General features: G+C 43.8%; 1 protein-coding gene across 1 annotated transcript in view; it reads left to right on the top strand.

Moving 5' to 3' along the window:
* Positions 1 to 6,047: 6,047 nt before the first annotated feature.
* LOC111957924 (seizure protein 6 homolog) overlaps positions 6,048 to 16,062 on the top strand; it is a 119,713-nt gene continuing 109,698 nt past the window's right edge. Inside the window, exon 1 of the mRNA XM_070436973.1 lies at positions 6,048 to 6,433. Coding sequence (XP_070293074.1) covers positions 6,361 to 6,433 — 73 coding nt within the window. The 5' untranslated portion in view covers positions 6,048 to 6,360. The remainder of the gene's footprint in view (positions 6,434 to 16,062) is intronic.

The raw sequence follows: 16,062 nt of genomic DNA, 5'->3' as shown, positions 1-16,062 counted from the left end.
CAATGCTACCAAATACTAATTGAGTGTATGTAAACTTCTGACCCACAGGGAATGTGATGAAAGAAATAAAAGCTGAAATAAATCATTCTCTCCACTATTATTCTGACATTTCACATTCTTAACATAAAGTGGTGATCCCTAAGACAGGGAAATGTCAGGAATTGTGAAAAACTGAGTTTAAATGTATTTGGCTAAGGTGTATGTAAACTTTCAACTTCAACTGTAGGTCCTTCCCTGACCCTGATCATGAATATGATATATGATATATTATTACAGTTATTGTTCTGTAATACTGTTTAGCATGTTCAACCTTTATTCTCTGTCGTACATGACAGTCTAATGATTACTGCATCAATGGAGACACACACATACAGTTGAAGTCGGAAGTTTACATACACTTAGGTTGGAGTCATTAAAACTCGTTTTTCAACCACTCCACAAATGTCTTGTTAACAAACTAATGTTTTGGCATGTCGGTTAGGACATCTACTGTGTGCATGACACAAGTCATTTTTCCAACAATTGCTTACAGACATATTATAAATAAAAGCTAAAACATATTATAAATAAAAGCTGAAATAAATCATTCTTTTGACTATTATTCTGACATTTCACGTTCTTAAAATAAAGTGGTGATCCTAACTGGCCTATGACAGGGAATTTTTACTAGGATTAAATGTCAGGAATTGTGAAAAACTGAGTTTAAATGTATTTTGCTAAGGTGTATGTAAACTTCCGACTTCAACTGTAGCTATTTGGTGGAATATGTTATTTGCAAATATTTGGAATATTTATTAAGCCAGGCGTTTCAACCCTGCATTTATGACATTTCTTCCAGGAATAGTGCACACGCCATCATTAAATAACACATCTCTGGGTAGCCTGTGTCTCAACGTGGGAGGTAGGGACAGCTGTCGATATCTCTCCCTCTGGAGCTGCCAGACATGCATAGATTCACTAATGAAAAACACAGGGGGACCAAGGCTAGAATCAACCTACAAAGGATTGTTTTATATTTAGCAACTTACATAGGTAACTTCTACTGTTCAATGGAATTTGGTGTCAAGAATGGTAAGACTATGTTCATGCTACACACATTGTACTGAAATCCATCCATTTTGTACAACCTTAAATCTCATAGAAAGTTACATAATAACACTTGTTATAGTGAATGCCTGTGAGCTGCTGCTTCATGTAGGTCTACATCTGTAGTGGACTTGATCTGAGGATCCACTGGGTCCACTTAAAAGTCCTCTTGAACACTGTTCTCCAAAATTAGTGAAACTGTACTCAAAGTGACTTCTCCGTGTCGTGGTTTTGCCCCCAGGCTGTGTCCAGGACAGTACAAATGAACTTTGCCCTTTAGCTTTTATTTGGAGATGAGGAATGTCAGTGCAGATCAGATTTGCTGTAGGCTCTGCAGCGCACAGTGACAGAAAAACTGCTGGTCTGTGAAAGCAGGAAGATGTGAAGATGTGTAGAGTAATGGGTCTGTTGACAACTGTCAGGACTTTACCTGGTAGAGTGCCCTATGCCTTGACAAGATGTGCAACAGTTTGTGCATCATTTTAAGGAAGTCATATTATATGATGTGTTATGCTGTTTGAAACACCAGTCAGGTAAAGCAGAGGGTTTTGTTAGATTTTTTCATCACATAATAGTGAGACTTTTTAGGCCTCTGGGATGCTTTCAGTTCAAGGAGATTACCGGCTCACCTGAAGAGATTGTCAAAACTGGTGGGCATGCAAAATAAAACGCAACAAATGAGTTTTGAGCACAGAAGTTGCAAGTTCAGTGGTTTTCATCCTCGCCCAACTAATTCAAAAAAGTATTCTACTTTTTTTGTTGAACCAGTCAGAATACACAGAAGCGCCATGTGAAACAATTATTCTTTGGGACAGGTGTCGCCATGGTGCAAGGCTCTCCATTCCCCCAAGCTAAATGTTTTCTGCTTCCTCTTGCATTTATCTGGGAGACCAAGCACACGAACGTCGGCATAACAAATATCTGGCCAGCGGAGATGAATGTATCCCTGGGGAAGGAGGGTGGAGGTGGGGGTTGTGGAGAAGAATGTGTCCCCAGAGAAGGAGGGTGGCGGTTTAGTTTAGTTTATGAGGATCCCCATTAGCTACTGCACATGCAGCAGCTACTCTTCCTGGGGTCCACATAAAACATACACATGCATGACAAACTACAGAACAGTAACAGAAAAGAACAACATAAAATATTACATTACATTACATTCAAAATAAAAAATTAAATAATCCAAGTAATACTGGCACCAAATGGTGTGGGAGGTGGAGATGAATGTGTGTCTGGGTAAGGAGGGTGGAGGTGGGGGTGGAGGTGGGGGTGGTGGAGAGGAATGTGTTCCCAGGGAAGGAGGGTGGAGGTGGGGGTGGTGGAGAGGAATGTGTCCCCAGGGAAGGAGGGTGGAGGTGGGGGTGGTGGAGAAGAATGTGTCCCCAGGGAAGGAGGGTGGAGGTGGGGGTGGTGGAGAAGAATGTGTCCCCAGGAAAGGAGGGTGGAGGTGGGGGTGGTGGAGATGAATGTGTTCCTGGGGAAGGAGGGTGGAGGTGTGGGTGGTGGCAGGAGGAGAGCCAGAGGATGATGATCTGTGTCTGGGGCCTTGTGTCTTTTCCTTCTTTTTCCAACTCTAGATCAGAGACAGGGGACTCTAGACAGCTCCTCTCTCTTGAGTAATAGCAGTGTGACAACAAGGTTGGTGAGGGGAGTCTTGGGTATGCAGGTCACACCTGGTCAAGGTGCAGTCAGTCTACCTCGCGCTGAGAGAGGGGAAAATTACCAGGGCACACTTCACTGAGCAGAGCATAGTTGGAATTTTCCAACAGCGGAAAATCTTAACGGATTAAAAACTAGCTGTGGATATAGCATACGAATTGTTGGATTATGTCCCTTTAAAGTCTTTATTTTATAATCTATTTCTAACTAATGGATGAACAACATAACAAAAACAATTGGTACATGATATTCTATGACCAGAAACATCGATATCTCAAAACCCTAATGATTCCCTCTGTCTCACCTTGATATATTGTGTACAGACTTCGTATTCCACTTAGCAAGCAGGCCGCGTCTGTATTGAGGCATAAAGAAAACTAGTTATGTATACCACATAGCATATCATGCRGAATAAAACCTTGATTAGATTGCTTTTTATCTCTTTTCCCTTATTCCCTTGTTGTACCAGACAGGCTGTGCAGCCAGAATATCTTCATCAGGAAGGAAGCGCCTGGGGATCTATCCTTGGGGCAGAATGGAAATGAATTCAGGGGATGGATGTCTAATAGAGCTGGCAAGGACACTTTTCCTTATTAAGACAAATAGGCCCCTGAAGCGTGGTGAGAATGCTTTTAATATAGGAGGAAGGGAAGAGGGGAGAAGAGAGGGAGGAAGGAGGGGAGGGGAGAAGTGTGTGTGTGTTGGGGGGGGGTGGGGGAGTGGTGGGGGGGGGGGTAGGGGAGAGGAGAAGGGAGGAGGAGTGGGGAGGGTAAGGAGAGAGAGGGAGGTGGAGGAGTGGGTGAGGGAGGGGAGGGAGGTATTTTGTGCAAGTATTACTTAGATTACTCTCATTTGCATTAATTAAATAAATGGTAGCAATGAGGTAGATAATTAGTGTTACTTGCAGGAGGAGTATAAGGATCTGATTTATTATTGGAAATATACACAAGGCCTACTTTTGTAGTTGGTCACCAGCGTGGTCAACCCTATGATCTAAAAAGTAATCAAGTCCAAAACCTTGGATATGTTACGGTTTCTCACTCCTAGCCTTTTGCAGCCTTTCATCCAGAACACAATGAAGAGCTTACGTGTATGTATTTGACTGATTTGATTTTGCTGTCAATAGCTGCTGTCTCGCTGGGACAGTAAGTGACAGTGTGATTGCAGACTCTGAATGGAGAGGAAATGAGGGAGAGCGTAGGATTCAGCAGAACAGAGCAGAGCAACATCTAAAGACAGCTAATTCCCTGAGCGCAGAGCTAAACCATGAACAGGCACAATGCGATCTTGGGCATATTAGATTCCTCAAGACTTTACACAAATTGACAAAGAGAAAAATATTTTTGTGGAAGAAGCCTCATACAGGAAAGGATTGTAGAACCTACAGTATTTAAATGTATCAGATGCTATGAAATAAGATTTAACTCTTGTGCATAATATTAAGGCGTATGAACGAATTATTCATGGTGTCGTCTTTTTGATTCTAATCATATTGGTAATATTTGAGTATGCTGACATATTGTTTACGTGTGTGTGTGTGTGTGTGTGTGTGTGGTGTGTGTGTGTGTGTGTGTGTGTGTGGGTGTGTGTGTGTGTGTGTGTGTGTGTGTGTGTGTGTGTGTGTGTGGTGTGTGTGTGTGTGTGTGTGTGTGTGTGTGTGTGTGTGTGTGTGTGTGTGTGTGTGTGTGTGTATGTGAATCCTTATAGTTTATTTGTATACAAGGCCAGCATTGAGAATTTAAACCTAGTTTCTATGCCAGAGGCTACTTAGAGACACAGCATACATTTGTTTGTTTGTTTGGATTCTAATGTTGTCTCAGTAAAAAAACAATACCACACAATGTTGGACATCATTCTCATGGTGAGACAATCGATAGCTGAGGGTCGACACATGCTGGGAGGACGGAACCAGAATTAAGGCAAACTAAGACAGTAGTTGTGACTGAAATGGCACCCTATTCCCTATCTAGTGTACTCCTTTGGACATAACCCTATGGGCTCTGGATTAAAGTAGTGCATTATATAGTGGTAAGGTACCATTCAGATATAGCCAGTGATGTAGCCAGTGAGACCAGTTACCCAGAGTCTGCTCTGTGTCAGCACAGTGGGCCACCTTGTTCAGTGGCTCATCACTCTCAGTTGTAGTAAAGCAAGGCATACCTATTTTACATGAATGTCTTCTGTCAGACACTTATCCAGGGCGACTTACAGGAGCAATCAGGGTTAATTGCCTTGCTCATGAGCACATCAACATATATTTTCACTTAGTCAGCCTAGGGATTGAAAGCGACCTTTCAGTTACTGGCCAAGTTCTCTTTCGCAAGGGAGCCCTGCATACACAAAATGTACAAAAACAATCCACAGACACACACACACACACACACACACACACACACACACACACACACACACACACACACACACACACACACACACACACACACACACACACACACACACACACACACACACACACACACACACACCCTAACACACACACACACACAAAACAATTTCCCTCTATTTAGCCATAATTACCAGTTTCATTAACAGGCTTTGAATAGTCATGAATCTGAGCCAGTGTGTGGTCCCACAAACAGCAAAGAGGTTTCAGGAGAAAGAAAGCACGTCCCCCCAGAAACGATACACTCCAAGAGGAAACACAGTGGAGAGACGACCTGCATTACCATTCAATCAGTAGCATTCCCAATATCTTAGCACGGGCAGCATCACTTAACAATGCTATATTATGTCCATAAACCCCTCTTTCTACTGCCATGTTTGATTTGAAAGTGTTGCTCTCTCTCTCTCGTGCAGATTTAGCTATTTCCAGAGTGCAACATGCTAATGAGAAATAACTCACTGTATAGGTCATWTCGGTAAAATATGTTTTTCAAAACGTTATATTTTCTTCTCCAATTTTTTTTTGTATTTTGGTATAATAATCCAGACATAAAAGTGTTAAAGGAGTGATTATGGTGAAAGGTTTATTTTTCGAATACTTTTTCACTAATAACATAAGCAACCTATTTACAGTTCTACGTGTAGGAGCAATATGATGTTTTCATTGCAATGCTAGTGCTGCACCGTGCATGTTAACAAGACTGTTAGCGTTCACAATAATTGTTAGTGAGTTTGTAATGGATTGGAAACGGCTGTAATCGATTTGTCCGTTGATGTTGTTATCAAAGTTAAGGAACTAAACACAGCCATTGTCATACGAAGGTCATTTACATGAGGGCAGTATTACATTATATGCGGTAATGATACAAACTTTCCACAGTGCTGAATTCAGTTGTTCCAGTTGCTGTCGCTAGGAGCTGTCCGCGGTGCTGAAACGACGATGGTGAGCTGACTTGAAGAAAAAGAACGGCATACCCAACGAGAAATCGACTTAGCGAGCGTTGGAATTGAACAGTCTCTGTCTATCAGCTGATAACGACATCAGGACATAGCTCTCATAAGAGTGGAGCGCCCGTGCTGCGCAGTGTGCGATCCCGAGGTCTCACGGCAAGTGGATTTTGCAGAGCACGAGCAGTCTCTATTTCATTTTAAGGAAAAGTGTTGATCCCAAGGACATTATTTTCTGTTAGCAGAGGACCAATACTGAAAGGAAGCATGAGTGCGGCACGAGATTACAAAGTCGTTATGATGGTTCTCTTTGCAATGATGACGGACATAGGCGCTGAAGGTAAGATGCTCAATCATATAACGGAAGACTATTTGGTCGCTTGTGCACATGTTTATTGCAATGCAATTCTGTTCCCGACCCGCCGGTGTTATCTTGCCACTGTATCCAATTATGAGTGACTATTTTTGTTGGTAGGCCATCTGGGAAACTATGTGTTTGTGTTTGTGGGAGCACAGTCACAGTTGGCTATCGGTCGTGTTTCCTCCTATACTGAGGTTTAAATGGTCCCCGTACGGCAATTCTTCTCAAATAACTCATGTGGAGAAGAGGATATATCGTTCTATTAACGGCAGATGTTGTAGCCTACTATTATATTGTTAGGGTATATTATAGTGTTAGGCGATACAGTAGCCTATGTATTGCCTGCAATGAAGAATTCACCACAAGCCATACTAATTGCAATTGGCTATTCGGTTAGTTAAACAGATTCATTTCATTTATTTAAAGAAGTTATACATTAACTAGTGATAGTAATTTAGAAATCATTTAAGCAAATTCCAAATCCAAACTTTAAATAATTATAAGTATTGTAACAACTTAAACAATCGTAGACTAATAAAGTGTGGTAAACCTATCTTAATTTGTGTCAAATATCATGTCCTTTGAAGTGTATTTTAATCGGTAATCATTATAGGCCCATATATAACCTACATGGATTGAAAATGTAATTAATTCTTGCTTGGCAGTGGGCCAATCATTTTTAATAATTCATGAATATCGTGTCAATGTCTATCTCATATTTTAAGAAATGTGTTCAAAGGAGATCTAATCATGAAATAAGATGTATATTAGTTCTAAGAACGTTGGAATGACCTACATTGGTTTTACAGCTGGCTGCACTCTTCCTGCCTTTGATTTGACAACATTACTGAATAAAGTACTATCTTTTTGAAAATCCTCGAGCTGCGCACTGTATGGGTAGGGGGGTTAGGATAGTTTGGAATAAATAAACCTATAAAGACAACCAGACAATATTTTCTTGGCCTGCATCTGATAATTCTACCCACATAAATATTTGTTAAAAGGTTGGTCTTGACTTGCACCCACGGTGTACTTCACACGAGTCTCACGTAAACATGCATGTCACACAACGTCGATCATGGCAGACCCATCATACATGTACAGTATGTCCAATCTGCAGAATATGTTTGGTTCTGTTTTTCCCCCCATATTTGAGTGCCCCTGTGCAGGGGCTGGAACCTATTACATTTCAGTTTGTGTCACATCAGGAAGAATTGAAATTCCAATGAAATAATTAAAATCCTAATTGAAGATAAATACTGTGCAATATTTAAATAATTGGTCTTTCAATTCATATTCTGAGTTTACTGAGAGAAAATAAATGTTTTGAGGAGATGTTTAGAATAGAACGGTATGAACAAAGGAAGAAAAAAAGGAGGGTATCTATGTTGTGTAAAAATATGTCAGACTTTGTCAGAATCATGCACATATTTATCTGATAAAGTAATACTTCAACCTATTATAACCCCAATTTATACAGATTTTTAGATCCACGAATACATATCCGATATTATAAAGACTAATAGCTATTAAACGGCTCCTTCACGCGTGCAGCTGGGAAAACCTGGCCCCAGAGGGAATGTTCATATTCTGCATTGATCCCACATCACAGTATCAGCCTGACCTTTTGACCTCAGAAGTCCGTGGGCCTCCCTGTCCTTATCAGTCACCTTCTATTGAACCTCTGAAGCTGCAATTTACTGCAGAACAGAAGCACCTGTAAAAGCACTCTAGCTAATGTGAGGCTCCATCAGTCCAGTTTGAGCACTGAGCGAGAGGTTCAGTGAGCTAAAAGCTGGAGCCCATATTAAATTGATAGTATTGTGCTGTGCTAAAAATGGGTGACAAATTGATGAAGAATGGGTGAGGGTAATATAGGTTGACTTAAGGTTGGTCAGTAATCCTCCATCTTTTTTTGTTGTTGAATCAATGTACTGTACACTGAGTGTACAAAACATTAAGAACACCTGCTCTTTCCATGACATAGACTGACCAGGTGAATCCACGTGAATGCTATGATCCCTTATTGATGGCACTTGCTAAATCCACATCAATCAGTGTATATGAAGGGGAGGAGACAGGTTAAAAAATGATTTTTAAGCCTTGAGACAATTGAGACATGAATTGTGTGTATGCCAATCAGAGGGTGAATGGGCAAGACAAAATATTTAAGTGCCTTTGAACGGGGTATGGTAGTAGGTGCCAGGCACACCGGTTTGAGTGTGTCAAGAACTGCAACACTGCTGGGTTTTTCATGCTCAACAGTTTCCTGTGTGTATCAACAATGGTCCACCACCCAATGGACATCCAGCCAACTTGACACAACTGTGGGAATCATTGGTATCAACATGGGCCAGCATCCCTGTGGAATGCTTTCAAGACCTTGTAGAGTCTATGCCTCAATGAATTGAGGCTGTTCTGAGGGCAAATGGGGGTTGCAACTTAATATTAGGAAGGTGTTCCTAATATTTTGTACCCTGAGTGTATTTACAATCTGTCCATAAATCTAGTTATTCTCATAGGCTGCATTAATTGAGGGCGGGATGCAAAATCCTGCGTAGTTGTGTGTCAGGGCCTCTAATGTCAACATGCTGTTTCACAGCACATTGTGTGTTTCTACTGGTTTTATGTTGTGTTTGTGAGAATCATAGGGGAGGAAGAAGTTTGTGTCTGCTCACAGCGAGAAGGCATAACCTCTGCTACTCCGCTCTAATTATAATGAAAATTACAATACAATCTCAGCGCTATCATTGATAGTGCAGGGTGCTGTGTCTTTATTGGCCGATAGGGGGCACATGAGGCCAGTGATGCTGCCGCTTTTGAGCGTCCCCTCTTGATATGGTCCTCAGGGTGGACTGTAATCATAATGGGAACCGGAGAGAATCAGTTCCCTCTCCTGAGAACATCCTATTCCTCTCTGCCCCTTATACTGTCCCTGTGCGACGGATGCCTGTGCGACGGATCCCTGTGCTCGGACACTTCCCACAACTATCCGGCACCACCATGAAGTATGCGTGGGAGGACAGTGGACTGGAAAGGGGAGTTTTGATCTTATTTTATTAGGATCTCTTTTAGTCCTCATTTGGACTAATCTTCCAAGAGTCCTTAAACATGAAAATACAATTTATAATAGGATCACATTTTCACATATAACACACTGTTACAAGCAGACATAACACACTGACATATTGACCAGATAAATACTCTAACTGTCTAAAAATATAGATTGATTCCTTCATCTACCATAGTCCCACACATCCTTCCAATATATTTTATTTAAATGGTTCTAAAATATTGTTTGAATTTATATATTAAAACGTTTCTGGTTTGCTCAGATACATTATTCAATTTCTTTATTGCTCTAAATCAAAATGTTATTTTGCCTATTTCTCTTTTCTGTCTGGATAACACAGATTGTGGACAATCTATTTCTAGTATTTACTGAATGTCTGCCTCTTACCAACTGAATACTGTTGTGAATAGAGTTTGACCGTTTTAAATGAAATAAGCCTGTTCTTTTCAATTATCTTGTTGCTTGATGACCAACCAAGAGCATTATGCATGACTACAACAGAAGAACCATATCTCCACCTTAAAACAATCCTTGCTGCTTTGTTCTGTGCAATCTGCAACATCCTATTTGAACTTGCTGATGCATGTCCCCAGACCACAGAACAGTAGTTCACCTGACAGCCAATTAATGCTTGGGTTGTTTGCTTAAGAATCTTTCCCAGTAAATGTTTAGCTATCCTTCTGATCATGCATGAAGTTTTATTTTATTTTATTTTTTTACATACAGTGGGGAGAACAAGTATTTGATACACTGCCGATTTTGCAGGTTTACCTACTTACAAAGCATGTAAGAGGTCTGTAATTTTTATCATAGGCACACTGTGAGAGACGGAATCTAAAACAAAAATCCAGAAAACCACATTGTATGATTTTAAGTAATTAATTTGCATTTTATTGCATGACATAAGTATTTGATACATCAGAGGAGCAGAACTTAATATTTGGTACAGAAACCTTTGTTTGCAATTACAGAGATCATACGTTTCCTGTAGTTCTTGAGAAGGTTTGCACACACTGCAGCAGGGATTTTGGCCCACTCCTCCATACAGACCTTCTCCAGATGCTTCAGGTTTCGGGGCTGTCGCTGGGCAATACGGACTTTCAGCTCCCTCCAAAGATTTTCTATTGGGCTCAGGTCTGGAGACTGGCTAGGCCACTCCAGGACCTTGAGATGCTTCTTACGGAGCCACTCCTTAGTTGCCCTGGCTGTGTGTTTCGGGTCGTTGTCATGCTGGAAGACCCAGCCACGACCATCTTCAATGTCTTACTGAGGGAAGAGGTTGTTGGCCAAGATCTTGGATACATGGCCCCATCCATCCCTCCCTCAATACGGTGCAGTCGTCCTGTCCCCTTTGCAGAAAAAGCATCCCAAAAGAATGATGTTTCCACCTCCATGCTTCACGGTTGGAATGGTGTTCTTGGGGTTTGTACTCATCCTTCTTCTTCCTCCAAACAACGGCGAGTGAGTTTAGACAAAAAGCTCTTTTTTGTCCACATCAAGACCACATGACCTTCTCCCATTCCTTCTGGATCATCCAGATGGTCATTGGCAACTTCAGAGGGCTTGGACAGCCGCTGGCTTGAGCAGGGGGACCTTGCGTGCCGTCTGCCAGGATTTTAATCCATACGAGCGCTGTAGTGTTGGTTATCTAATACTACGGTTTATTGATTGATATCGTGTGAGCTCCCAGCTCTTTCTTAAGGTCATTGACCAGGTCCTGCGTGTAGCTCTTATATGTTTGTAACTGATCCTCACCTACTTTTCTGCTTTTACATGCTACTCTTATTCAACTCTATGCTATCTGCCGCTGGGGCATAATTGGGCGACTCAGATAGGCGCTCAAGATTCTCCTGTACTCAATCTATGCATGGAGCCACCAGACCCGAGGGTGATTGACCGTCATCTTGAACTTCTTCCTTTTCTACATAATTGCGCCAACAGTTGTTGCCTTCTCCACTCCAAATGGCTCGCATCTATTATGCTTTATGTGTCACATATGCATCTCTAGTCTGATCCTGCCACTTTTACACTCCTGCCTAGTGGATCCTATTGTGCAGTGTCTTAAGGTAAGTAGTTGTGGAAAATTTTTAAATTGCGTCCTACTGAGTGTCCTTACACTGCTCTCTGTCGTTTGGCCTACTAATGATGAGAGGATTGGAAGGTATGTTTGATTGAGTGGTAGTGGACAGGTGTCTTTTATACAGGTACGAGTTCAAACAGGTGCAGTTAATACAGGTAATTGAGTGGAGAACAGGAGGGCTTCTTAAAGAAAAACTAACAGGTCTGTGAGAGCTGGAATTCTTACTGGTTGGTAGGTGATCAAATACTTATGTCATGCAATAAAATGCAAATTAATTACTTAAAAATCATACAATGTGATTTTCTGGATTTTTGTTTTAGATTCCATCTCTCACAGTTGAAGTGTACCTATGATAAAACATTACAGACCTCTACATGCTTTGTAAGTAGGAAAACCTGCAAAATTGGCAGTGTTTCAAATACTTGTTCTCCCCACTGTAGATTAGTTATTTGAGACGACCATGATAAGCAGTTGTCTAGCTGCACACCAAGTAGTTTGGTTTCTGCCACTTCCTCAATTTGTACTCCCCCCATACTTAATTGTATCCCATGCTGTGTTGGCCTTTTCCTGGTGGAACAGACCAACAAAACTTGGTTCTTGGTGTTCAAAACAAGTTTGTTCTGGCAAACCCACTCCCTGATATTTCCAAGATGTACTTGTAGAGCTTGCTGTACCTGTTATACTGATTGTCTTGCTGCATAAATTGTAGTATCATCTGCAAATATAGTAGCTTGAGTTTCAGATAAAGCATAAGGAAGGTTGTTGGTATATATTAAGTAAAGAAGTGGTCCAAGGCAGCTGCCCTGCGGTATTCCACAGTTTAAAAGGGGATGAAAATGACCCATTGATATAGGTGGACTGTTTCCTGTCAGTTAGATATGACTGTACCCAATTCAATGCTGTTCCTTAACATAATGCAATAATCTTGTCAAAATTATTTAATGATCCACTAAATCAAATGCTGCACTAAAATCAAAAAATAGTACACCCACAAACCTTCCATTATTCATAGCATTGAGGTACTGGTCAGTCATGTCAACCAATGCAGTGGTCGTGGAATGGTTGTTGCGATAAGCATGCTGATTGGCTGTAATCAGACCATTCTTTTCCATCTACTCCTATATTTGTCTACTCACAATACCCTCCAATATCTTACTGAGTGAAGGGTCGATTTGGTCGACTATTGGCAGGAGTAATGGGTTCTTTGCTGTCTTTCGGGATTGGACACAGTTTAGCATGCTTCCATACATTTGCAAATGTCCCCTTTTCCAGTGACCAATTAAATCTGTATTTCAGTGGAGCTGAAATCTGGGGAGCATTATAGCAAAGTAAAAAGCAGCAAAATGATTGACAAAATCAGCTGTTTTTGTTATTGTTCTCCCGTCAACATCCACACTAGATGGGCATGATGAAATAGATGTACCAAGTCATGTCTGTGAGCTTTGTGGTCCTGCTCTGTATCTGTTTTCTCCATATTGATGCCCTGATAAAAAAAACTAGCCTAGTGCTGAGCTAGAGGGCTGGAGGTCTGAAGGGCTGGGGATCTGGAGGGCTGGAGGTCTGGAGGGCTGGAGAGCTGGAGGTCTGGAGGGCTGGAGGGCTGGAGGTCTGGAGGGCTGGCGGGCTGGAGGGCTGGAGGAGAGATACACAGGAGGCAAATGGTTGGAGTCTTACAATGTTTATTTCACCAAAAGTGGTATGCAAAGAGAATGGTTCGTGTACAGGTAAAGTCAAAACCAGTTCAGAGTCCAATACGGTACCGAAGGCAGGCAGATTCAAGGTCAGGGCAGGCAGGGTGATCAAGCAGGTGGGAAAGTAGTTCCAGAGTCAGGCAGTGGTCAAAACCGGGAGGACTAGCAAAAGACGAATAGAAAGGAGTACGGAGAAAAAGACACGTGACTAAACATACAAGATGAACTGGCACAGAGAGACAGAAAACACAGGGATAAATACACTAGGGAAAATAATGGACCTGGAGGGGTGGAGAACAATCCAGGGACAGGTGGAAACAGATTCAGGGCGTGACAGAAAAACAAGGATATTGATATAGGCTAAACACGCTAAACTTCCACCAGCTTCTTCCTTCCTTCCTTCCTTCCTTCCTTCCTTCCTTCCTTCTTCCTCTTCCTTCCTTCCTTCTTCCTTTCCTTCCTTCCTTCTTCCCTCTTCCTTCCTTTCCTTCCTTCCTTCATTCCTTCTTCTCCTTCTTCTTCCTAACTCTCTCTCTCTCTCTCTCCTCTCTCTCTCTCTCTCTCTCCTCATCTCTCTCTCTCTCTCTCTCTCTTTCTCTTTCTCTCTCTCTCTCTCTTCTCTCTTTCTCTCTTTCTCTCTTCATTCCTCTCTCCTTGTCCCCCCGCGAGAAAAAGCAATTTGCTCTGTGTGTCAGTGATCTGACGCAATCAGCATTCTTCACGGCATGTAGGGGGGGAAAAAAAGCTGGAAGAGGGGACATCTCCTTTAATTAAACACCATAGATGCTTCGAGATTTGATGAAGATTATATAATTTGGGAGGATTGAAATGTTCAACACATGCTTTTTATTACTCGGTGATTAACCTGTCCCAACGAGCTCTCCCTGTGCCATCAGAGGCTATTCAGACCATGTATACCTCAATTGTTTCAGAGTTTCCCTTTTGACAACACTCAATTGAAATGAGTGTTATTGTAAAGCAGCCGTCTGATCCAGTCTCCTCGGGGAAGGAAGGAAGAGGGTCAGTCTGATTCCAGTCTCCGCGGGGAAGGAAGGAAGAGGGCTCCGTCTGATCCCGTCTCCAGGGAAAGGAAGAGGGCTCCGTCTGATCCAGTTCCCGGGGAAGGAAAGGAAGAGGGCTCCGTCTGATCCAGTCTCCCGGGGAAGGAAGAGGGCGTCCGTCTGATCCAGTCTCCCGGGGAAGGAGAGAGGGCTCAGTCTGATCCGTCTCCCGGGAAGGAAGAAAGGGCTCCGTCTGATCCAGTCTCCCGGGGAAGGAAGGAAGAGGGCTCCGTCTGATCCGCGTCTCCCGGGTAAGGAGCGGGCTCCGTCTGATCACGTCTCTCCGGGGAAGGAAGGAAGAGGGCTCTCGTCGTGACATACCATGGCTCGGTGCTCGGAAGGTGGTAGGCTGTCGCCGGGGAAGAAGGAAGGTGAAAGAGGGCTCCGTCTGATCCCAGTTCCCGGGGGGAAGGAAGAGGGCTCCGTCTGATCCAGTCTCTCCGCGCGGGGGAGAGGGAGAGGAGTCAGTCTGAGGGTGTCGCGGGTCCGTCTCCAGTCTCTTCACCCGGGGAAGGAAGAGGGCTCGGTGCTGATGCCAGTCTCCGCCGGGAAGGAAGAGGCTCCGTCTGATCAGTTCCCGCGGGAAGAAGAGGGCTCTCCGTCTGATATCGTCTCCGTGCGTCGCGGGTGTTGAAGTCGAAGAGGAGGGGCTCCGTCTGATCCAGCTGTCATCCCGGGGAGGGGAAGGAGGCTCCGGCTCTGATCCAGTCTCCCGGGGAAGGGAAGAAGGTGCTGCCGTCTGATCCTCAGTCTCTGACCCTGGGAGAGGAAGAGGTCTTCCGTCTGATCCAGTCTCTTGGCCCGGGGAAAAGGAAGAGGGCTCTCCGGTCTGGATCCTCAGTGTCTCCCAGGGAAGAGAAGAGGCTCTCGTTCCAGTCTCTGGCCTGGGGGAAGGAGAAGAGGGCTCCGTCTGATCAGTCTCCCGGGAAGGAAGAGTGGCTCAGTCTGATCCATGTCTCCCGGGAAGGAAGAGAAGCTCCGTCTGACCCGGAGTTCCCGGACGGAAGGAAGAGGGCTCAGCTCTGATCCAGTCTCCCGGGAAGGAAGAGGGCTCAGTCTGACCGTCTCCCGGGGAAGGAAGGAAGAGGGCTCAGTCTGATCCAGTCTCCCGGGAAGGAAGGAAAGAGGGCTCAGTCTGTCCAGTCTCCCGGGAAGGAGGAAGAGGTCCGTCTGATCCAGTCTCCCGGGGAAGGAAGGAAGAGGCTCAGTCTGATCCAGTCTCCCGGGAAGAAGGAAGAGGGCTCGTCTGATCCAGTCTCCCGGGAAGGAAGGAAGAGGGCTCAGTCTGATCCAGTCTCCCGGGGAAGGAGAAGGAAGAGGGCTCAGTCTATCCAGTCTCCCGGGGAAGAAGAGGCTCAGTCTGATCCAGTCTCCCGGGAAGGAAGGAAGAGGGCTCAGTCTGATCCAGTCTCCGGGAAGGAAGGAAGGGCTCAGTCTGATCCAGTCTCCCGGGAAGAAGGAAGAGGCTCAGTCTGATCCAGTCTCCCGGGAAGGAAGGAAGAGGCTCAGTCTGATCCAGTCTCCCGGGGAAGGAAGGAAGAGGGCTCGTCTGATCCAGTCTCCCGGGAAGGAAGGAAGAGGCTCAGTCTGACCAGTCTCCCGGGAAGGAAGGAAGAGGCTCAGTCTGATCCAGTCTCCCGGGGAAGGAAGGAAAGAGGGCTCGTCTGATTCAGTCTCCCGGGGAAGGAAGGATGAGGGGCTCA

This window comes from Salvelinus sp. IW2-2015, linkage group LG4p (genome assembly GCF_002910315.2).
Source record: "Salvelinus sp. IW2-2015 linkage group LG4p, ASM291031v2, whole genome shotgun sequence".
NCBI lineage: Eukaryota > Metazoa > Chordata > Actinopteri > Salmoniformes > Salmonidae > Salvelinus > Salvelinus sp. IW2-2015.
Note: the sequence above shows the minus strand (reverse complement) of the source record. Positions and strands in the feature narration are given on the sequence as shown.